The 24770-nt window shown below is 41.1% G+C and overlaps 4 protein-coding genes and 1 long non-coding RNA gene across 15 annotated transcripts in view; 4 read left to right on the top strand and 1 right to left on the bottom strand.

Moving 5' to 3' along the window:
* Positions 1-9408, top strand: part of Nvu1-fru (Nvu1 - fruitless readthrough transcript) — a 57213-nt gene extending 47805 nt beyond the window's left edge. Inside the window, exon 8 of the mRNA NM_001164121.1 lies at positions 8025-9408. Within this exon, the coding sequence (NP_001157593.1) occupies positions 8025-8242 (218 nt within the window). The 3' untranslated portion in view covers positions 8243-9408. The remainder of the gene's footprint in view (positions 1-8024) is intronic.
* The window catches only part of Fru (fruitless), a 55766-nt gene extending 40828 nt beyond the window's left edge, over positions 1-14938 (top strand). For 3 of the 6 annotated variants that reach the window (NM_001164123.1, NM_001164130.1, NM_001164134.1), the window contains exon 5: positions 13275-14938. In NM_001164123.1, coding sequence (NP_001157595.1) covers positions 13275-13525 — 251 coding nt within the window. In that variant the 3' untranslated portion in view covers positions 13526-14938. Of the gene's footprint in view, positions 1-8024; positions 9409-13274 lie in introns of those variants that run through there. The other 3 variants (NM_001164126.1, NM_001164129.1, NM_001164133.1) reach the window with 1 other exon arrangement.
* Positions 517-24766, bottom strand: LOC103317310. The gene is made up of 2 exons (XR_004226489.2): positions 24385-24766; positions 517-1044 (listed from the first exon to the last, which is right to left on the bottom strand). It is a non-coding gene; the product is annotated as an uncharacterized LOC103317310 (long non-coding RNA).
* Positions 22047-23798, top strand: LOC100114382 (methylthioribose-1-phosphate isomerase). Its single transcript, XM_001604455.6, has 5 exons — positions 22047-22354; positions 22581-22813; positions 22900-23108; positions 23192-23400; positions 23474-23798. The coding sequence occupies exons 1-5, from the start codon at positions 22223-22225 to the stop codon at positions 23741-23743; spliced, it is 1053 nt and encodes a 350-aa protein (XP_001604505.1). The 5' UTR covers positions 22047-22222; the 3' UTR covers positions 23744-23798.
* The window catches only part of LOC100117977 (tropomodulin), a 63298-nt gene continuing 62620 nt past the window's right edge, over positions 24093-24770 (top strand). For 5 of the 6 annotated variants that reach the window (XR_004226488.2, XM_031921767.2, XM_031921763.2 and 2 more), the window contains exon 1: positions 24093-24615. Coding sequence is in view for 5 of the 6 variants with exons in the window: in XM_031921767.2 (XP_031777627.1) it covers positions 24424-24615 (192 nt within the window). In the remaining variant the exon portion in view is untranslated. The remainder of the gene's footprint in view (positions 24616-24770) is intronic. The other variant, XM_031921766.2, reaches the window with a different exon arrangement.

Below are 24770 nucleotides of genomic sequence, written 5' to 3'. Positions count from 1 at the left end.
AAACGGTAACCAGATTTTATTAATATATTACGCAGATTCTTATTCGCTGAGGTATATATATATATATATATATATATATATATATATATATATATATATATATATATATTGGATAATTTATTTTATTTTGTTTTACCGTTTTAATGATTTTATATACACTGTTGTTACTGGTTGACGAGAAAATATAAGAAGAGCAATTATAATAATAGTACAGCGATGGATCGCCTGTGTACACGCGCACGGATTTATTTATTTTTACACGACAACTATACTGTACGCATTATATATTATACATACATACATATATATATATATATATATTACGAAAGAAGCAGGGATTATAACGAGAGCGAATGCGAGAGAACAGAGAACGAGTGGGAGCACGTTTTTAATAAATATACATAAGCCGACACATATAAACACAGACACGTGAGAGAGAGAGAGAGAGAGAGAGAGAGAGAGAGAGAGAGAGAAAGAGAGAGAGAGAGTAAGAGAAAGAGCCGAGAGACACGCGCGCGAATTTTACTTTGAATATATTTGATATATTATGTAAATCACGGAGCGAGAGAGAAAGAAATTATTATACGGCGGCACATCTCGACGACTCTTTTTATCATTATTATTTTTCAACTCGTCGCGCTGCACCTTCGTCTTGTTACACACCCTTTTTACTCTGCAAAAAAGCGAAATTATATATATGGGCGATAATATTATATATCACGAGAATAGCTAATAACGAGCTGGGGAACGGGTATACAACTGTTGTAGGCATTATCGTATAGAGGCGCTTATCGCTCCATCAGCTTACCAAATACGTGATTCTTTTTTTTATTCAACTTTTCCTTTGTCGACGAGTTTCGGACGGCTCGTGTCGTACTGCGGCCCTTACGACGCGTCAAGGAGAAAAGCCAACGTACGTCTGTCACTTGCACATGTACACAGAGCGTTTATGTATAGTCCACGAAGATTATCCACGTTGTCCCTTTGTTTTTAACACGGACGACCGAGATCACTGTCGGATCGCTGAGCGATTCCCTTTGTTTACTTAAAAAAAAGAAAAGAAAATTATTATTATTATTACTTATACTATATAACGATTTATATATTATTATATTATTAATTATATACATTGCTATTAATATTGTGCTATTGTGATCGAGAGAGGGAAAGATGGGAGGGGGAATGGGTGTAGTCGCGAGAAAGAGAGTTTTTGTAAGGGCAGCAGTACTTGTGCACACACAATTGTATAACGGCGGGCCGAGCTTACGCTGACCTCGACCACTGGCAGGGGAGACAGTCTCTCTCGTTTTTTTTTACAAGAAGCAACGCTGCGAACCATGCGAAAAGAATTTTGTTTCTTTTTTTTTTAATTCGATCTTTTGTTCTACTCTCCAGATTTATTTTATACTTCACGCTGTATTTTATCATTACGATTACTATACCGCTGCATGTATACATGATTATTATGAATCGTCGTTGATACATTATTTTTTTTTTCTTTGTTCGACCGTCAGAGTGGCTTTGCCGTATGCTATACTGAAACACACGTAAAAAAAATATAACAACGAGAGAAACACAACAACAACAATGATTTTTTGCGTATGGGCGCATGTGCGTATTTTTTATTATTTTTTTTCAGGATTTTAATACACTACACGCATACACAAACAAACGACAGCTTGTCTTGTACTTTTTATTTTGTAAGCGAGCGTTCGATTGTAACGAGCATTTTTTCTGTGTAATTTGCTGTTTTTTCTCTGAATATTTTATAATTTATTGTTTTAATGGCTTGATCTTCTTTATTTCATCTCTACGATATAATTATACTCTTGTTGTGCAGCATACATCAGTATGCGGTATTTTTATTATTATTATTACTATTTTTTTATTACGTTTTGGCTGCGATGTACGTCTGAAGTCATTAGATGACGATCTGCATGAATCAGCTGTTGTACTTGCCGTGTACTTGTTTTTTTCCCGCTCGTCCGAAAATTAAAGTAATACACGCTATTTTATATAACACCGAATTAAGGGTCCATTGTACATAAAAGATCAACATAAAGTTTCCCGGTTCGAAGGACAGAGAAGTTGCGCCGCGTGGATTTGAAATACTCAAATGAAAAACAAAATTAATTTTCCTGACGCGATGATTATCGAAATTATCAATTCGGAAAAGCGAATCCACGTTTGAAAATCTAGTGGCTTTGGACGCGAATGAAAGATCCGTCCTCGACCCCGTGCGCGGAGAGACAAGAATACAAGTGAGCGCGAATGACGATGTGACAGAATACTCGGCGCGTGAATTTTACACGGTGTAAATGGAGATGAAAGAAATTACCTACTACTACCACTATTACATTACTACTACTACTACTACCGCTACCGCTACTACTACTACTATTACTATTACTAAACAAGAAAAAAAAACTATTGCTACTACTACTACTATTATGTATAGGTATTTATATATTTACAATTGCGTGGTGTGGAGTGGAACATTGTGATATAATAGATTGGTGCTAACACCTTATTGAAATTGAAGATGAATTTAAAGAATTAAATAAAACATAATTTAAAAGAAAAAAAAAAACAATGAATCGTGCAATATAGGAGGAATGGGAGGAGGGTAAACGGGACGAGGCGCCATCACCCAAGGTGATGACGCGCTCGCGTAACACGCGCTCGAATGCTCGTGTATAAAGAAAGCGATATAGAGAGAAAGCAAAAAAGTATAACCAACGCGAGTAAAAACAAAAAAAAACAACACTTCTTTTTTCCTTTAATTTTTCTTCGGGTACATAAATAATCGTCTCCTTTTTTCGAAACGTGATATGGTTGTCTTTGTTGCTGTCGTTAATGAAACGCAATTATACACGCTGTGACTGTAATGCCAAACCTTTATAGAGAGAAAGAGAGAAGAAAGAATGCGCGAGAGAAAGAGCATGAAAACGTTCGTGAAAGAGAGAGAGAGAGAGAGAGAGAGAGAGAGAGAGAGAGTGAGCGAAAGGCAAGCTGTGTGCAAGAGTTGCAAGTGTCAAGCGAAAGGGAGAGTGATATACAATTATTATACATACTTGAATAAAACAAAAAAGGAGTAGGTACGGATATATAATTATTATTTTATAATACAATTGATACTGTATTTTACCTGTTGATTAACCTGCAAAATGTTTTTTCTTGCAAACAATAAAATTTATATTGAAAATCGCAGGCTCCTATTTCATTCGGCATCATAATATATACTATACTATGTATAAACACTTATACCCGATATATATATCAATTAGAGGGAGAGAGAGTGAGACAGCCGAATAAGTGGGTGTACATACCTGCGAAGCAGAGCGGAAAAAAGCGCGACTGCTGCGCAGTGTCGTCGAGTGTGCAGTAGGCGCGCATAGAATTGTTCGGCTCTAGAGGGAAAGGGAGAGAGAAAAGCTTAGCTGCTGCTGCTGCTCTTGAAGAGAGAGAAAGAGAGAGAGAAAGCTTTTTTCTCCGCGTTGAGAAATACGCTTGGAAAAAACACGCGCATGGATTAACGTGGAGGACTGTAATTAATCCTACAGTGTGGGGTGTGTTTGTTTATAAAAAAAAAAAAAATACTCGACGGAATCGAGTCGCTGCTGCTATGATGAATATTCGTAATGAGGCCTGTTGTTTTTCGCATTCCTAGGATAGCTTGAAGTAGTCGAAATTTTTTAGTGTTCGTTCATAGAACAGTGTACATGTCTGACAAAATCGTGACTTTTTCACTTGCTAGACCTCAAACATTCACCAATTTCACGTACATTTTCTCTAAAAAGCTTCAGGCTAATCGCCATGTACACCAACCGCTCGATTCACACAGGATATAACTCAGGAAGTTCGCGATTAATGAAAAATAAAAAAAAGCACCGCAGCGCCTCCAGAAAAGCGCGAGGGTAAATTGGAACAACTCAACTCAGGAGAGCGTAAAAGCCCGGAAGCGAGGGAGAGAGTCAACTAGCGCACCCGTACTTCTCTCTCTCTCTCTCTCTGTCTCTCTCTCTCTCTCTCTCTCTCTCTCTCTCTCTCTCTCTCTCTGTTTTTTTTTCATTTTCACTCGTACCTCGCCCTCTCGGTTCGATATTGCGTTCCGCGAGCTTGCAAGCATCAGATGTGTATACCGAGTAATTTTCGCCTTTGTATATACCTATATATGCTGCTCTCTACTCTCGCTCTTCCTGTTCTTACTGCACGTACGTGTGTGTGCAATACTACCATTTTTCCGCGTGCGTGTGTACATATTACATACACGAGGGAGTTATTTCGAGCGGGAAATTTGAAATGGTGAAAATTGGAGTATCGATCAATTAGGACGTGGCGTCTAGACGCCAGCGATTGAATTTTTCAGATTATTTATTAGGCAGAAAAAAAATAAATATAGACGGGAGGGTAAACGACACGGCGCGAACGTCGCTAAAGATACGCGAATTGGATATACATATAGGTTTGCGCGCGCGCGCACGCGTGTGTGTGTGTGTGTGTGTAAGAGGGTGAGCGTGTGTATTTGTTATACATATATAATATGGAAAGTAACGTGTTCTATTTTCTATAACAAGCGAATCGAAAGTTCCAAATTTGCAAAGCATCTGGGGAGGAGGTTCCACATCTGTACATTTTACTGTGTATAAAGGAGACAGACTTTTTCGGGGGTATATTTAACCGCTTTTATGGGGTCCTAAGCGCAGTTATTAAATTTGTATTCTCTCATCGAAACTTAAGATCTTCTTATACATGCCTTAATTGCGATGTTAAGATTATTCTCTCGATTCGTGACTGCGCCGACTACATAATATCGTCATTCGAAGATTTTTTTACACCTCATCTATAATACCTACGTATGCAGTTGCGTTGTTATTTTGATCGATTAAGTAGAGAGACGCTACGAGTCTCGACGTCGAGAAAGTAAATAGAAAAAAAAATAATAAATAAAAAAAACGAAAGCTGATGCCAACTTCGCAAGAATTTAATCACATGTGCATTTAATGTATTTCATACTAATTTTTTGATTAAACATATAATTGTGTGTTAATCCGAGTGGTCTCACTTTCTTTTCCAGATGTTTCTCTTTCATTTCGTTGCGTCACAAAGTTTTTTTGTTTATCAATTTTATTTTCACCAAAGCCAGTCCACATTATACTCTTTAAACATCTGCGAGCTCGAAGTACCGAGACATTCGTCATTCCGACGTGGCGCCATCTACAGAGCCCGCAAGCCTCTCAATTAACCTAAAAAAAAAGTATGTTCCGCGATGCATCAAAACAAGCAGAAAAAGTTGTACATGTGTACATCGTCATACATACAAACCGAGCGCGCGCCATGAATCACTAGCGGCGAATAAAAATGGCCAGCAGCCGACGCCGCAGCAACAAGTGGTTCGTCCGTCGTGTGTATTTTCGTCTCGCCAGTGAATGCGTACGTCTGTATACATCTATACAGTGTGTACATAGGCCGGTATATATCTGCCAGGAAGGGAAATCGATCGGACGGATAGCACGCGACGACGTGGGTTTTTTTTTCTTCGTTGCCATTGTTATCGGGCCTTTGCGGAAGGCAATAGTAATCTAGTATCGGATAAATTTTTAAATTCCCATTAGGGGGTGTTTTCGAGGAATTGTTTGTTTTGAACTATGCGCGCCACCTGGTGGTGCGTTGTGGACTAAAATATGGCTTTTGGATAAAAATCGAACAAAAAAAAAACGCAAATCGGCTTTCTATCTTCTATGCAATTGCGTAGTCACCATAGACAAGCGACAGTTCGGCACTAACAGTTTCTCGAACAGCTACGGGCCAGCTTTGTCAATGAGCGCAGTTTTCTCTAATTGAAAAACTTTGGCGTACGAGCGCAGCGGAAAAAGTATGTAGACCGACGGTCGATAATTTTTTTTTTTGTACAACCGAGAAAAGGGTCGCGGGCAGCCATCTTGTACGGATTTTCAGAGATTTAATCACAGCTTTTGGTGGGAGATATGAATATCGAGCTACAACTATTTTAATTAGTTTCCGGCACGTTCAAAGCTGGCGTTATTCATAATATCATTTCGCATTCGGTTCGCGGCGTAAGCACGGCTCGAATGTCGCTTTGTGGGATGATATATCATGTTTTCCTAGCAAGCGCTTTCGCGGCTGCGTTTCAGCGCAACACTCGACTCGCTGAAAGAGAGAGAGAGAGAGAGAGAGAGAGAGAGAGAGAGAGAGAGAGAGAGAGAATCAAAGGGTCGCGCATTACCGACCCTTATTTGAATCGCACTCGAGTGTACAGCTGTGCTTAGTCTACTTGGTCGAATTGTCGCTTTCCATTCGACGCTTATTCGTCCTCTGGAACGTCGGAGAAGAGATTTTCATTAATTCGTAAATTTGTGAGGGTCCAGGTATCGAATGCTAGAGTCGGGTTAAAAAGTTAACAGTTTAATTATACACCGCGTGAGTCTGATAACTCGCCGTCGGTGTGTATAGGAAATATTTAATTGCGATATCCGCTTCGCGTTTTACCTTATGAAATTGGGGAGATAATTTAAAGCCGGTCTAGAATAATACGATGTCCGAGACCACTGAAGCCATTATCAATAATTGTTTTATGGAGGTAATCGTTCACTTGCGGCTATTAGCGAGCGAGCTTTTTTGCCAGTCTTTTCCGCACGAATTATCGTTTTGAGTCGTTAGTGCAGCCGATAATGAAGCTTCAAATCGTGTTCTATACTCTTTCAGCTTTTTACTGTGCTTTCATTTTTCATTCGCAGGTTATCTCGTAAATTGTGAAATTTCGTCCTAGCTTTTTTATTAACACTTTACATTGATGAAAGGTACGTCTGCGTTACCGCAGAGGGAAATTTAAAAGCCGAATAGAGTTGAAGTTGGATAGTATTCATTGCTTTTCGAAACATCTATTTGTGTGCATTACTTAATCATTCATTACAGCATCGACCTCACCTATTACCGATAAACCTGTTTTACCGACCGAATAATGTTTGCGAATGATAAATCAAGTCGAATTCAAATCCGAATATATGCCATCGATCATCAATTTCGATCCACAATGCACATTGTTAACTATATAACCACGATCCATTCAAGCCCTTCGCCGAAAAATCATCTCGTAACGCATCTCCCATCAGCCGCAACGTCCGAATCAATCCATCTCCGCATAATATCATCCGGCTCTTTAGGCCAGATGCGCTCCGCTAATGAAACGCGAGGGCCGTTGCGAAAATTCCGCGCGTGATTATTGCCGCCGAGTGCGATTCGAATCGGCGGTCCAGGAATTTCGAATAATAAACCAGACGCGGCACCGATGACTCAGGCCTGTGCATTCTATCGGTAATATATTCGCTACAGCCACCGCTGCTGTACTCCATTGAGCGGAGAATGTGCGCCAAGCTGAGTGAGATAGAGGGCGCGCGCAGTTATTGAAAATGCAAGTCATTTTTTCTTTTTTCGCTTTCTGAAATAAATGGTCTACTCTTTGTTTGTGTTTCTGCTCTCTCTGTTTTCCTATACAGGCGTATGTGCCCGTTTCTGGGCTACGAGCACGGCGAGAGATCGCTGCAGGGCTATCACTATAGCGTAAAGTGAACAAAAAGAATGAGAACGCGTTTTTCCGTAGCACTCGCACATGGTAATCATTTCGAACTCGCCATCCATGTTTTTTCCAGAGGTATTTCTCGTGCTTTTTTCAGTCAAGGATCACGTGTGTGATGGCATGGAGATAGATCGTAACTAAACCGCATACATCAAGCCATATACGCATTTCTAACCTCAAAAATCACTGGGAAGCATATAATATACTCTCCCATCGCCTTCAAAGCCAGATAAAGTAGAGAAACCTCTCGCGATCTTGAATAAAAAAACTCTTTTCACCGCTACTGTAATGTCCTTGTGCCAGCTCGTTGATTGTAACACAGCGTGCAACGTGAAAAACAAATACCAAAATACCAACCAAAAAAAAAATCCTAGAGCCAGGTGATCAAGTCGTGCCATGCTGACTGTGAACGTTTCTGTTGTTGCAGAGCTGAAAAATTGGCGGATATCACAGATATTTGTGAGACAGAGTAACACGGACGAGAGGAGACGGTGTTCGTTGTGCGGTAAGGTCGTTACCAATGTGCGCAATCACTATTACGTGCACTATCCCGGGAAGTACGCCTGTTCGCTCTGCCCGGCCGTGTACACGCGCAGCGACACGCTGCTCACGCACACGCGCATGAAGCACGCGAACGCCCAGTAAATTGGCAGCAAAACTGACTGCGAGAAAGAGAGAGAGAGAAAGAAAGAGAGAGAACTGACAGTCGCCATTTTATTCGTCGTTCGTTCGTCAAAATGGCGACTATCGTCGTCGTTGACTCTCTCGGGAGACTGACGGAGCTTTCGGCTAGTCGTCCTCGAGTTTGCTTATAAGCTGTGATCTCGTACGGGAGACGAGTTATGCCGCGTTATATTTATTCTTGTCTCTAATTCTGCAAACTATTGGACAGGGTACTTTTATTGTTATACGTTTTGGTAATGTAAGTTGTTGATTTTTGTTCTCTTAAGGTTAACGGCTATATTGAAAAAGACCTTTCTAAATTTTAGACACTGTCGGTGTATCGGGCAACGATTATAAAATTTTAGTTATAGTATTTAAACTCAGTTTTAACTAATTTCAAAAGATAAAAATTGAGTCGATCTCATCTCACTACTCTGTGTTATGTTGTTTCTGCCAAACAAGCCAACGACGACTGGACGAACTTCTCGACGCTCCTGGGAAAGTGAATTTTCTGTTATAAAGTTACTAAAAATTGTTCTATATTTAAGAACGCTGAATTATTAATACGTGGTAATGTGATGAAACAAAAGAGTAGATATACCGGGTCGGGTCATCTGTTGAAAAAAATTTCGAAACTTCGGACACCGTCTACCACTTCGATCTTTTGTACATACACATGATTTTTAATGCATAATTTACCGCTTGATGTGTTCACATTAACGAAGCTGTTGATATACGATGACATTTCACAGTTAATCAAAGGAATTCATCAGGCCAGAGAGTACAAACGAACGAAACTGAACTCATACACATTGTCAAGTGATCTACGATTCGAAAATCGATCCGACTGTTTCGCTTAGTGAATATTACTTACCATGCATAGGCTTACGTTGTGTATTTAATCGAATTACCGTTTAACAATCTCGAAAATGACGCTACAACATTGTGCTTGCGTCTAGTTTCTAACATATCTTTATTCCAAAGCATGACTCGCGATCATTCCGTATTTACTAATTCCTCTTATCCGCGCAATTGCTTCGTTTGGTTTCGCAAAAATTAATCTCGCCGCGACGAGCCGATAGCAAAAAACGAGCATTTATATAGAATCACGCAGTATTTTTTACATTCTCGTGAACACAAAGAAAAAAAAAGAAAAAGATAAAGCGTGTATACCGCCGGAATAAGCAATGGCTCCAAGCGCGAGAGAAGCAAAGAGAAGAAAAGCTGTAGACAGCGATGCCAAAGAATATCATTCTCTCGGAGTCAACGTGATCCCGAGCGTGTGCCATTACATCCTCGTTATGGCGCGAAACTTTCGTTGGCAGTAAAAAGATAAAAGAAAAAATACCGATGCAACGGAATAACGGATTTCCCATCGCGAACGTGATTTCAATACCGGCGATTCCGCGTGTTTACGACGTCGCTCCGGATTACGTTTTCCGTTAGCCCAGCTGTCTCGTCGATTCTACGCAGAAAGACGTTTCTCGAAGAGGAAAAGGAAGTTCCGCGGCCGCATCAGGGTGAAAAGTCCTGTAATTAAAAAAAGTTGAGATACCTCTAGCGCAGTCGGTAAAACAGGTCGATAACTACGACATTCCAGGGATGACGCCGGAAACGAGCCGAGGAAGAGTAAATAAGAAATGTAATTAGAAAAGTTGTGATTCTCGCATATCTCAGGTGCTCATTATTTTATAATTTCGAGCGAGAAAAGGGAGATCCCGATATTACTTACTTACTTACTTACTTACTTACTTACTTACTTAGTTACTCCCCCGCGTCGGTAAAGTTTTTTTCCGCGGCTTGGCTTCATTACTATTCGATGAATCGTGATATATCTACAGATTCTATATATAGGTTCAACGAACGAGGGGAGCAAAACTAAATCGCGGTACACTTAATTGTTAGGAGCTCATGGATCGTGGTAAATATAGTTTCCGAGACGTGTTTCGACCGATCGAGGAAAATGACGATATGGGGGAAATGGGATATGTATATACTATACACATACAAAATGTGGTTTACATCGATGCGATACTAAGTTTGTTCTTACATGATATACGTTGCCTTACTTAAACAAAAAAAAAAAATGTGAATAATAATGATGTCGTATAAATTGTTTCTATCTATATTTTCTTCCAATTATAGCGTTGTTCGTGATTATGGAGAGATGATATACATAGCTCTCCGCGAGCGTGTAAATTACCAAGTTTTACATACATGTAATATATCATTAATAAAAACAATGTTAGTTTATGGATCTGCTGCTTTTATTTCTCTTCTCAGTCTCATCTCACTTCGCCGTATACGCGTAGATCATTCGCAATACATATTTCATGAAAACCTCAACCCACTTAATCACTCAATCATATGTTGAACATTAATTCAGTAGCATAAACAAAAAAGCGAAGCGCAGTTATATCGCTGTCGCAATTCCATCCTCTGGCAAAAACAGTCTCGGCAGATACGATTCTCCCGCGTGAAACGACGATCGACACCGCCCAACTTCGAGATCTGGTCTTTGTCGGAAACTTTGCGGACTCGAGTCATTATCGCGATATCGTTCGGTGTAAGCGAGGGACTCTCCAACTATATATTCGTGCAAATATGGCAGCCACGAGCTTTCCAGTTTGCCTATGTATATGCATCAGAGTTTTATTCCACACACACGTACATCGTCGGGCTACGAGAAACGTTGAGCCATTTCTTTGTTTGCGTACGCGTTTCGCTGTAAGAGCTCGGGATTTTCCGCGTAATACTTCAAAAGCAGCCGTGGCTTTGACGGTAGCGGAAGTTTGCGCATACAGCAGCATTTTCTGAAGGAAGGATCTGCTCTATCCTTGATTTTTTTGCGAGAATCTCGCTCTCTCTCTCTGTACTTTATTTCTCAACGGGGTGGGAGGGAGAGAAGAGCCCTGTGCGAGAAGATTTGCACGAGATGCTTGCGTTTTACACTTGAGAGTTATGAAGGATGGGTTGGAGAAGAGGCACTTGATGTCGATCTAGTGGTATAAACACAAGTTTTGGGATTAATTTGCCGAGGGTTATCTCAGTGGGGGTTTGAGGAATGAATCTGCTCATCTTAATATCAGACTTATTTTTACGAGTCGAGCTAACATCGCAAACGAAAGATTCAATCACGCGATCACCATTATACATCTGCGTGCCAACGACCTCTGTATGCCACTCGTCCCGTCGCAAGGATGCAGTCCGATGGATCTCGCGTGCTTCGAGCGCTCGCTGGCGCCGCGACGGCCCTCGGAATGTATACCTATAACCGAATACAATCTGCGGTGGACTCCTCGCCTCTACCAGCTTGACGTATACTCGATTCTTATTTCAAGATCGAATTATCACTGATCCTAGTTATAATCCTCTGATTATACCATTCTCTCATCAAAGATCGCCTCCCCAAATAAACCCTCTTTAAAGTATCAGCTGATGTCAATACACTCTTTGAAAGAACGCAATCCTCTGCATATTTCGCGAAAGCTCGAGTCAGGTATAACCTTCTCCTCGGATGCATTTCGAGCGTCAGGGCTTGTCGCCACCTATATACTCGACGTCGATAAACGTCTCCCGCCCTATCCGCCTCTCAATCTGAGGGACGGAGAGGGAGAAGACCCTTTCACTCTGTGTGTGCGCCGGCATGGCGCTCGATATCGATTATCGACAGGCTGTCAGAGTGTTTTGCAACGCGACAACCGCCGCCCTCTCTATCTCTGCCCTATGTGTGTATGAGGGTACGTGTGCTGGATAGGATGCTGTGCGCGAGGTCGCAACAGGGTTTCGAGGGCTCTTTCGGAATGAAAAGCGTCGACTCGTTGTTTTTATTTTTTGGGAGGACGATTGCAAGATGTGGATTTTACGGCGAGCTGGGCTGAATTTTGATATTCTATACCTAGGGTTCTAGCCGAGTTTTTCTATTACAAGGGTGTGTATACGTTGTGTATATTTATACGAAAGTTCCTACAAGCGACAGAGAGATGGAGTGAGTGAGTTTGTCCGACCTGTCGCTTCGCCAATCGATTTTACACCCTTTCCAGCCCATCCGTTCCGCCTTGTAAAATCCATCAACAACCCATCGCCCCCCGCCTCTACCACGCGTGTGTACTATATTCAAGTGTATGAAGCGGTCACATCGGATACGAGGGCCTTTGTGCGAGTTTGAAAATTCTCCGGCTAGTTTGTCACCCTCCCGTCCTTCACTACGCTACAGCAATAATTCTCTTGTACGTTAAGCATCTGTATAGTGGTATACATTTCATGTAAATCCTAAGGCATATATATAGAAATACTCCGGTTCTCCAGGAGTATCAAAAGCGTGAAGCGGCGGCACTCAATCTCGCGTCAGTTCCTAAAAGTTATCGGCAAACATCTCAAATCGGTGTATCGGACACACAGCAGACAAAATAGAAACCTCGCCGCAACCGTGTATCAATTTCAGCGCACTGCTGCAAGCAAAAATTTCACTTTGCCAGGCAAATTGGCCAGTCCAACAGAGGGAGGGACGGGGGGACACCCTTTTGCGCGTAAGGGAAGGATTCCTCCTCTAGCTTGTGCGCTCCAGTCGATCGACGGAAACGCGCCACCGACTATTGTTCAGCTGTACATATATAGCAGTAAGTGATATATGATCGACGTCATGTGTGCAGGTTGAGGGGCTAGTTGTTGTGTACGGACGTCTGCGACCAAACACCCCGAGTGTGCCAGAGGGATCTTTGAAGGGTTAATTAACACGCGACGGGCTGCGATATGGGTGAATTCGTCTGGGTGGGCGATTTCGAGGCTATAGGGTTATAACGGAATTTCGCGTATGTTTCAGCTTCTGTCAATGCCGTGAATTCCTTTTGCCGTTATTTTTTCATTTGATCCCCGTTTACAGACGAAACTCCTAACCTCAATCCAAAACACGACACCAGCGCCACCACCCAAAAAAAGAATAAACAAACGTGTTATGCATCCGAATGTGCAGATGATTGGGCAACAACAACGTGTGTCTCATGACATTTTGCAGGTACGATGCCGAGCGTGCCGGTGGGCCTGTCCTACCACGAGATGTTCGCAGTGTCGCTGGGCAGTCCTGCCCTCTGGAGGTGTCGCGCTTGCGGCAAACAGGTCACCAACAGATGGCACCACTTCCACATACACACGGCCCAGAGGTCGCTCTGTCCTTACTGCCCGGCCACCTACAGCCGCATCGACACGTTACGCTCGCACATACGCTCCAAGCACCGGGAGCTACTCTTCGCCAAAGGCTCGTTATAGACCATGGGGTTCCCAGGGAGAAGGCGCCGTAGGCTCCAGATCGCCATCTAAGCCGGATCCACGGCACGATTACCAACTAGCGTCTATCTGTGACTCTCTGTCTATTTATCTGTCTATCTCTATCTATCTATCTAGCCATGTAGCTGACCTTGACGACGATGATGATGATGATGATGAACCTTCTCCCGTGGTGGGCCACACAGCTATAAGAACGGTCGGGATCGAGTTACCGGGTCTGGGGAGTCTGTGTATGAGTGTTTTTGACTGTTTGTTGTTAAACGGTGCCACAACGAATGAAAAAAGACTCTGTTACAGGTGAACGGAGGGCGACAAGCCAATTAGACGACCGCACGGAATAGAAAAAAAAACTTTCGACGTACACTTGTGTCAACCGACGATTTTAATCGCGTACAAGTGTTGTAACGAGAGATGAAAAGTGCATAACCGTTGGTTTAGTTCACAACTTCTCGGGGCATTTGTTTTCTTAGTTATACATACATGTATGTATCTTAGCTACTACGTCACAGTTGTGAAGGGTCTGGCTGTATGCATTGTAGTCATTCGAGGTCCGAACGCGTCGATGATTTTGATTGTATTTTAGTTCGGTTCTATCCCGACGGCAGCGCTTGATGCAAAAGTAGGTGCGTCGCGCCGTGGAAAAATTTCCGGGGATTCCCCGCGAGCTAGAGAAGAGCGACGTGTGAATCCGCACTTTCTGCGCATAACTAAATGTTTTCCTTTGATACGCGCGCGCTCGCGTGGCCAAACTCGATTACTAATATTAATTAATGATAGCTAAGAATAATAATGATAATTAATAGCAACTTATAGTAATAATACTAATAATAATAATAGTAATCGTTTGTACGCTTTATGTGATAAGTCTCGACGTTAAGGAGGTGAGTGAGGGTATGAGCTGCTTTAATATGGATGACCTAACCAAAAAAAAAAATTAATAATAATACAAATAAATGATAAGAGAGTATGAACTTACGCGTTATCAGAGAGTCGTTCAGTAAAGATCGACATGTTTACTTATTTCTCTTCCCGTCAAACACTGTATTTAGTGCAAGTCCGTCTCTAATTGTAATTTTTCGCGGAAAAAAGACGAAAACTCGAAAGCTCCGGGAGCTGTAGTATATTGTGCTGAAGTGAGTTAAGGGGGGAGTTCAGAACGCTCTCGGCGGTATAGAAGAAAAAACAGAGCAAAAGAGAAAAAAAAGACGTTGTAGCTAATTCATAGACTGAAGCGAGCGCTGTGATTCTCGGAACACCGAACATCGATGGTACTACAAACCAACAAACAAACAAAGAGTGCGTGAAAAGAGAGTTTTCTCGTGTCGTTAAATTCGCTGTAAGTTTCGTCGTGCCATAATTTGTACTCCGCGTGACGATAGCGAGTAATCCAAGGGACGGCCCGTCGCGAGTGAGACTGAGCGAGTAGTTTTATTTGTCGTTTCATTGTCCAATGTCCTCGATAAAACGTCGCGTTAGAGTCGCATCCTTGTGAACCATCTTGCATTCGAGCTGCAATTAAGACTCAATCGGCGTTTAATCGACGAGATTGAACGGCACTTTGTAGTCGGATCAAACAACCTCCGTAGTGTTTCCTCGCTCTCGGCTCTTCGCTTCGTGTTGTCCGGGCTATAATTTGATCGCGCGTCGAACAAAGTTAAAGCAAAGTTTGGATCCCTGATGGCTTGGACTTTTCTTTTTCTTTCGATGCGTGTGAAAGCCGACCCAGTTTCCTCGAACATTCGACTGCTGTATTACCGACCGAGCGCTATGGGACATTACTCGCACAATGATGAAGCAAAAATTTCGTTAGACATACTCGCGTCGCTCGGTCGGTAAAGAACCACCAGACTTCCACGTGTAACGCTGTAACACAATCAAAGAAACCCTTTTACTTTTAGACTGAACCGCGTACATGTACATAACGGCATAATTATATTCTTAATTATATTGTATATGTGTCTGCGCGCGTATATTGTATAGATGTAATTTGTAAAGCCGTGTATATGTGAAAAAGCGCGCGCAAATGTGTGAGAAAAAGAAAGCAAAAAAGCACAAACTGCTGAGAGAGTGACTGGAAGTAAGAAAAGAGGAAAAAAAACGACCAGTGTAAAAGCTTTGTTACTATCTATTTGGACCAATGGTAGTTCTCACTTTTGCGTAAGTACAGCGAAACAAGCAAACACAAAGAAAAAACAACACGGAGAAAGCATATAAGAGTCATAAACTGTAATAAGTATGTGTCGAGGCTCGCTATAAGAAATTATTATACACGTACACAATACAGCGATGTCTAGTCGTCGCTTTCATAAATGTGGGGTTCCTAAGAGAAAAAAACAATTTTAATCTTACCGTGCGTGCGCGAGTGTATGGTATAGCTAACGATTTTGCTGTAATAAGGATATCATATCCGGTCTTCTTCTATACGCAAGACTTCCATTTCTTATTGTTCACGTGCAAATGTTTGTATGATTTGTCGACAATCCAAAGCTAATCGACGTCGATTTTCAATTCAAACGCGCGTACAACAAATCACAACAACCAAACGCTTTATTTCATGATATTATATCTATATGTTAAAGTCTTCCAAATTCAGTCTCGAAACTCAATTTGCAGTTCAACGCGATGTGTGTGTGTGTGTGTGTGTGTGTGTGTGTGTGTGTGTGGCATTATACATGAAAGCGTAGAGACAAAAAAAGGAAGAATTATTTTACCGCCAGCGCCGCCGCCGTCGCATTCCTAAAGTCTTGCAACAAAGTCCTTTGTACATCGGTTAATGAAGAGACGAGTGAGCGAGAAAGTGCGAAAAAAATGAGCGCAAAAGCGAGTGTAGGGCTAATCGAATCAGACTCGAATTAATAACTTTTTAATGCAAAAACGGCGTCGGTGCGCACGAGAGAAAGAGAGTTGCAAAATCGATACGGACGTGCGTGCGTTTAAAAGCTCGCGCGACGTGTATTGTGCGATGATTTTTTTTGTAGCGCTGCTTTTTTTTGTTTGCGCGATTCGGTGACGTTGACATTGATTCTAGTGTTGTTTTTTTTATAATACCCGAGAAAAGGTCGTGATTGCGCACAAAGCCGTTTTGTTGCGTCGCGATACGATTGTCGCCGTGAAGAGGGAAAAAAGGAGCGACGCGAATGTACGTATTCGCGCGGTTGATTTTTAGCCCGTTTGTTTGTTTCTATTAGGAGGGTAAAAAGGACGAAAAATATTAGTTGGTTATACGCGATCAATATATTATACACGTATCGTTGTTTCGATATCGAAAGAGAATTTTTTAACCAAAGGTTATATTAGCCCCTTCTTACATAAAGTATAGCTATTTTTTATAATTTTTATCGATTTGTTGATATTATTATATCATTATAAGTATGTAAAGTATATATAATTTTTATACCGATATGAATCGGAAAGTATCGCAATCGTGTTCCCCAACAAAATAAAATCGTTAGCTTAATGTGCGAGTGCGTGGGACGTATTCTCAATAATCAAATTAATCGCAGGAGAATTCGATAGTTGCACGACTTTAAGTGAACCGAACCTTTTGAAGTCTTCAGCTTGTCGCATGTGACAATTTCGCCGACAATCCTACACGATGTATTTATCAAAAATGAACGAAGAAATAAGTCGCAAGAGAAAACCTTCGTGCAACGGTCCAATTCGCCAAAGAGTCGCGTCGCGATGCATGGGAGCAAGAGAGTTTGCGCGGGTCCGCTATGCGTGGCAATTTTAAAAGAATTACAAAAAAAATCACACACACATATATATATATATATATATATATACGATTGAATATATATAAATATGAATATAGATATATTGAACCTAAAGAAAAATACTCGATACATGAGAATTGTAAAGCGACCTCACATCGAAACCTTTCGAGCTGCGATTACTTACGCGTGTGTACTTTTTTTTAATATTTAAGCGAATGCCTGATGAATGTGCGGATTTTAAAGAGAAACAAGTGGGCAGAAGCCATCCTCATACCGGCTGTCCGAAGTGTAAATAAAACGCATTGTTGACTCTGATATAACGTAGAATGAAAAGAAGAAAAAACACGATCGTTTTGACGTCCATTCGTGGAGATGTGTTATACATAGTAATCTGTAAATATAAACTAAAATTAATTTATTATATATTATAAATATATTTAAATTATATAGTTATTTAATGACGATAAAGACTAGGAAGAAGAGATTAAGTCATCACAAAGCAAAAATAAAGTAAGCTGCTGGTGTAAAGCGTTGTGTTGTTGCATTTTCATTGCTACTTTTATATTTTTACTAACGACCGGGGATGCGCGTATATCCCCGACAATGCTCGCAATACGATTCCGAGCAGATTCGAGAGAAAATTATATATTAGGCAAAGAGGAAGGAAGGAAGCAAAATTAGGTTAGACGAAAATTTTTTTTCAAAATTTTGCGAGAGAGTCTTTCGACTATAAATGGAAAAAGGAAAGACTGATAAAAGATAATATACGAATCATCTCTAAATCAAAGGTGGAATTGAATTCGATAAATTATTATAGTTGTATTATGAAATTCGTCACTAGCGAGAAATTCCAATCAGGACAAAAACAAAAAGAAGAAGAAAACGAAAGAAGAGCAATGTACCGCACAGATTCGCGAATCGTATTACAAGTCCTCTATACCATGTCATAGTGTCATGTTAACAAAAATAGCAAAATAAAAAAAATGTAAAACTACCAATAAAATCAATGAAACTACGCTGCAGAAACTCGTGTATGTATGTGTGCGTATGACTCTACCGAATTAAGTGTTTTAAGCAAGAAAATAAAAAAAACTATATAGATATATGTATACATGCATACATGCTATGATTAACAAAGATAAAAGAAAAAGCAAAAAACAAAAGCGCGAAAGGTGTTTCTCATCGTAACTGTTCTCCGCACACACACTCGATGTAGTCTCGTACAGAAAAAAAGCTAATAATAAAAAAAAAACTTTTAACAAAATATCGATATCAAGAATGTCAATCTCGTGTCTATTGATGGTACTTAAGCGCCCGTTGCACTACTCTGAAACGAAGAAGAAAAAAATCGCGCGCGTCCGCGTCGCGCTTGTACAAATGAAACCAGTCCAGCGAGAGCCCGGGGCGAACTCGACAAATCGAAAACTTATAGCAAGTATTGTCGTCCACCTCTCATATGATACTGACGATTTTTTCCCGTTTGTTATTTCGCATTTTTCATTTTGCAGGTTAGGTTCGGATCTGGATGTAATAAAGTCGTCGTTTATATATTTATGAAAAAGGGTCGCTTGGTATATTGCCATGTGTGTTATTCAACGTTTATTTCATGTCGCGTGATTAATAGCGCGATCGGTTTCTGTACAGAGACTTCGCTATGGTTTTTTTAGTTGATATAAAATGAAAGGTGGCCGAACGCATTTCTACAGGGTTACCTTAATATGAATACGATGAAAGTTATTTCAAATTACTTAGAGATGAGCCTTAACGGAACAATGCAATTCTTTTCCTTATTCGGAGTCGGACATCGAAGCTCTGTGTATGAAGTATGAGTCTATGCTATTGAAAAAACAACTGAATCACACGATTCTCATACACAACGAATAGAACGAAAGCAAATAACAAAAAAGAAAACAAAAATATTCAGAAAGTGGGACTGTCGATTATTGTTGACCCTCCGAAAGTCCAATAATATCCGCGAGTGCCACTTTTGCCTAATATCTGCTAAATCTGTCGTTCTTGTACATATAATATTGCACGAAAACCCGAAAGAAAGATACATAACCTAAAAAACTTATCGAATTACATAACCTCTCTTCAGCGAGCGACGATCGTGATTGTACTTGTTCTCGAGTGACCAACGGAAAAAATCGATATATTTTTTCAAAGGCGTAAAAAAAGACAGAGTTGTGCATAAATAAGTAAAGCATTATCCAAAGAGAAAATATCCGCATTAGATGTAATAGACAGTAAATTATATCCAGAGGAGGAGCGCGCGGTATGCGATGTTACCGTAGCGCCCTCTACAACCGGACCGAAAAATCGCCCCGGCCTCCGAGTCAGTTTTACAATAACATTAAATAATAATATCCTCTTTCTCGTTCGAATTTCGTTTCTCCTATATCCTATAGCATATAGATATATACGCACGCGACGACGATTTCTCGCAACCGATCTTCCACCGCGACTCTTCGCAGCATAGTAGGAAGTGTACGTCGCGAAATAACGGCAGCCGCGTATAGCAAAAAAAAATCCGAATTATCTCGAGATGAGAAGCGGGCGAGTGAGAAGTCGCGATTACGAGTATGTAAGGAAAAAAAATAACGTTTAAGCAAAAAAGTCAGCGCGCGCGGCAGAATTGTAATTAAACACATTTGAATTTTTCAATGTAGCGTGTACACTTACACCTTCTTTCTTCACATCGGATATAGTATTTAACGTGCGCGAAGCTCGCGGCTATAAGCAACTCGTTTTTTCTCACGTTCGACAAGCATCAAGCAACAAACTCTGGTTATTATTAGAAAATTTTACACGATTTACATACACACGTCGTATACACATCATCACACACGTATACTTACACTCACTTCTACTATTCGTTCATATACGATGTATTTTTGCGAGCAGTATTGAATAGCAAACAAAAATAAATTAATGAAAGGAAAAAAAACCAAAACAAACCGCTAAATAATGTTGTACAGTTATTACGGTAAATGTACTATGATGTACCTATATTGTATATAGATATATTTAATTAAAGTGATTATGAATTTGTGTAAACAAGCTCTTTTTATTGCGATCCGGCCCTTGTTTCCTTCCCTTTCGTTGCGTTCAGTTCATTTTTTATATCATATATGTATGACATTTTCTTTTCATTTTGGAATACTTACTTCAATATCATATCATATCCCTATATAAAAAAGTCATGACCGGATGAAGTGAAGCCAAGAATGCGTCAATATGATTGGCTCATGTAGTGCGCTAGCGTCAAAATTATCGTTAGAATTTTTTGATTTGTTTTTGATTTCTAAAATTGATTCTAATATTAAAAATGTAATATAATACTATAATACATGTCAAATTATAATGTGTATTTATAATATTCTAGAGACATTCTACTCTCGAGATTATTCTATTCTCGAGACATAACCTTAAAATTTTAAAAGGAAGTTGGCGACGAAACCGCGGCAATTTTGAAATTTATATGAGCGCGAAATGAATCATATATTGTAAAGTTTGATATATTTCCGTGATAGAAAACAAATATTAAATATATCAATCAAGTATTTATATTCCATTTAATAAGTTAATGAAATTATAGTCTACTACAGTGCGCGCAGCGCACTGCGCCAAGTCTAGTAACGTTAGAATTTTCATTCAAATCTTGAGTACAAAGTAGAGAGAAATTTTGTTTTTTAAAGAAAACTAGCTACAATTGAAAAACAAAAAAAAAACAGTCGATCCTCATCACGATCCCTCGAAACCAATAACCGATTGGCTCTTAACCCCCGACGTCAATAAAGAAATTACCGAAATCAATATATGTCCCTGTTGGAAATGAATCGATTCCTCATCCCACAAAAAAGCTCAAAGCTCACTGCTGTGCGGGAGTAGAAAGAGAGATAGAGATACACACACGCGACGGGGTCGTAATTAGCTTTTTAGCCTGGATCATACACGGAGACAGCCGCCGCCGCCGCCGCGAATGTATGTCTACGTCATGATTTATAAATCAGCTGAGCTGCTGTCTGTCGTTTTGGAAATGCATCTCACTGCGGAGAGGCTCGAGTTGACTTTGCCGAGTCTCGCGTTATTGGTACTGGCTTTTTCTCTGAGAGCTTTTTTTTATTCTGTCAGAGTGTTGCAAATTCAAATTTCCCGCCGTTACGAAAACCAATGCAAGTTTGTGGTTTATAGTATTGTTAATACGTAATTATTAGACTGACTATAGTGCTTGGGCGTTAATTTCGCGCGCACGTCGCGTATAAAACGTCACGTTGAAAAGCGCGAGGCAGGGTCGATGTCTACTTCTTAGGTTGGGGCGGCACTGCAAACGATTTGAATTTTTCATAGACTGCGGAATTCTGGCAGCGAATCGGAGCAGGGATGATGTACAAAAAATGAAAATATTATTTGTTTTTTTATGAACACTTTTTCTGTGTTTACACTTTTGAAATGAGAGCTTACATAATCGATTGTTATTTCAATCTTTATCCGAGGCAAAAGAGTTTTATGCTCGTAATTAGTATATAGGTATCAAGTTATCGTAACACTCCGCAGTCGCTCGAAAAACAGCTGTCTTATCAATCAAGTCGGGATGCTCGTATCTTCGTCAAAGAGACGAATTTCGCACTTTGCACGAAAATCATTTAACTATCACTCTCTCTCTCCCTCCTTCCAAACTATAAGTAGTTCCATGATAACGAATAAATTTGAATTTCCCGCCAAAACGTCATGGCGCAAAAAACACATGTATACATGGGTAAATAAAATACGCCCCTCATCAGATTTTCGCACCCTATCTCATCATGTGAGTAGCGCATGCGGCCGCAAGCAGCAGTACAGCAGGTAGTACACTATCAGTCACATTCTAGTCGGCGCATGATCTCATGACGATAGCGCAAGAGAGGAAATTGCATTTCTGCGTGAAAGTGTGTAGGAGAGGAGACCAGCATTACCAAAAATAATGACTCTGCAGGCGATAAAATGGAAGAGCGGCAAGCTGGAGATACTCGATCAGCTTTTGCTGCCGGCCCAGTCCAAGTACATCGAGGTTACAAGCGTCGAGGATGGATGGAATGCTATTTACAAAATGCAGGTGCGTTTTTATTTTCGATTGATTTTCCACCGCTGTTTCGTCGTACTGACACAAGCTTAGACAGAAAAAGAGAATGAGTTGAGAATTTTTGAGGTTAGGTGGTCTGTTTGTTTTTGTGCAGTTGCCTGTTGATTCAATAGTAATGTATTTGAAAAAAGTGATCAAATGTACACTCATGAATTAAACACTTTTGTCGAGTACTTAGACTTGTATTTGAAATTGACAGGTTCGAGGTGCACCAGCTATCGCTATCGTGGGATGTCTCAGTTTGGCTGTGGAAATCCAGCACAAGTCCTACGAAGATACAAAAGCTCTCCTCAAGGATGTCAAAGAAAAGTTGGAATACTTGGTAACAGCCAGGCCTACAGCTGTCAACATAAAGCTTGCGGCAGATGACTTCACACGACTAGCCACAAATCTCAGCCACGATGAGTCTTCCCCAGAAGACATGAAGAAAAGGTAAAAGACCGCTTACTTCTAAGAGAGTTTCATAAGCATGTGTAAACCATCGATAATCACATCTAATTAATAAACATTAATTTCAGAATAATCTCAGAGATAACATCAATGCTGGAAAAAGATGTAGCAGACAATAAAGCGATAGGCGATCATGGAGCAGCAGAGATTCTGAAAACACACCCGAATGAGAAGAACTTGAGGATCATCACTCACTGCAACACTGGAAGCTTAGCAACCGCTGGGTATGGTACAGCTTTGGGAGTCATACGATCTATTCACAGCAACGGCAAATTAGGTAAATTTCAATAGAAGTCAAATTTATTTTCCAATACTCGTTCAAACAGTCCTAATAAACTTCACTCTATTTATGCTTTTCAGAACATGCTTACTGCACAGAGACGAGACCGTACAACCAAGGCGCAAGATTGACAGCCTACGAGCTGGTGCACGACAAGATCCCCAGCACGCTCATATGCGACGACATGGTCGCTGCGCTCATGAAATCCAAAAACATATCAGCCGTCGTCGTTGGCGCCGACAGAGTAGTTGCCAACGGAGATACCGCTAACAAGATCGGTACCTATCAGGTACACTCAATACTCACAACTCGTCGTTATATAATTCTCCAACTGTTCAACTTATACATAATTATCGCTGCAGATCGCTGTACTGGCCAAGCACCACAACGTACCGTTCTACGTGGCAGCTCCTTTCACGACGATCGACTTCAGTATCCCCACGGGTGAGGGAATAAAGATCGAGGAGAGGCCGGCCAACGAGTTGACCCACGTTAACGGCACAAGAATCGCTGCCGAGGGTATCAACGTCTGGAATCCTGCCTTCGACGTCACCCCAGCGGAACTCATCACGGGCATCGTGACTGAGAAGGGCGTTTACAAGCCAGCTGAGCTCGCTGGTCTTAAAAATTAAGGGACCGAATATTTTTCTATAAAGACTAATAAAACTATATTTTACGTACTCGATATTCGCAGCTCCGTTCTTCATTACCTACATCTTCTCTCCTTGAAAAAAAAAAAAATCGCTCCTCGATCATCTCGACAAAGTAGCTATACACACCAAATCTCGCAGCAGCGCCTCGACCTATAGCTATCCGCCACACACAGAGCCGCAGCATATAGTTCGCGAGGAAAAAGCTCGTAGCCGGCTATTTTCGTAAAAGCGCGGCGCGCGTGAGAACCATCATCCTCTCTCTCTCTCTCTCTCTCTCTCTCTCTCCTTAGTTTTCGGATTTCCCCCCAACACATGCACACACGCACGCAGAGAGACGCGCGTTCGCCCGGCCGAAAAGCAAGCAAGCGACTACGAGGCGTCTCGGCCTTGCCTCGGCAAGTCAGTCGGTTCGGGCCGGTTCTGCTGCGCGCCGCGAGTCAGCGGATTTTTTTCTACACATTATTATAACTCATTGTCGCACATACTGTAGATATCGCGCGCGGTTATATCACTGGTGTATCGAGTATACGTGTTGTTGGTTCCTGTACACGAAGAAGGAAAGAAGAGAAAATCCTTTGACGTTTATACACACACACACACACACACACACACACACATACCTTTTGAGGTTGTTGTAACGGAAAGAGAGAAGAAGAGCCATGGATGTGATGGACGCGGTGGTGCCGGAGAAGAACGAGGAGTCCGAAGAGGCGCCGACCGTTGAGGTTGTCTACGACGAGCCTACGGTCGAGGTGACCTACGACGATCCCGTGATCAACGAGACCGACGACGACATCACCATGACGACCACCCGGCGCAAAACCATACGCACCAAGTACCGCATCCAAGAGGTGATTTTACTCGCTTATTTTCTCACTCGCTCTTTCGATCTTTTCCCACTGGGAAAATTAATCGCGCGAGCTATTTCAAGGTATATGCCTGTACAGCGGAGAAAATCACTGCGAAATTCGCCTCGTTATAGCGTTCCCTATCTCGCTGTGCGTCT

The sequence above is a fragment of the Nasonia vitripennis genome, chromosome 1 (assembly GCF_009193385.2).
Source record: "Nasonia vitripennis strain AsymCx chromosome 1, Nvit_psr_1.1, whole genome shotgun sequence".
In the NCBI taxonomy this organism is placed as follows: Eukaryota; Metazoa; Arthropoda; class Insecta; order Hymenoptera; family Pteromalidae; genus Nasonia; species Nasonia vitripennis.
Note: the sequence above shows the minus strand (reverse complement) of the source record. Positions and strands in the feature narration are given on the sequence as shown.

What these genes read in the sequence shown, in the direction of transcription:
- LOC100114382 (XM_001604455.6), top strand. Translation starts at nt 22,223, where the DNA reads ATGACTCTGCAGGCGATAAAATGGAAGAGCGGCAAGCTGGAGATACTC. An exon ending in CCAGAAGACATGAAGAAAAG is followed by an intron (nt 22,814 to 22,899) that starts GTAAAAGACCGC and finishes CATTAATTTCAG; the next exon opens with AATAATCTCAGAGATAACAT. An exon ending in TCACAGCAACGGCAAATTAG is followed by an intron (nt 23,109 to 23,191) that starts GTAAATTTCAAT and finishes TATGCTTTTCAG; the next exon opens with AACATGCTTACTGCACAGAG.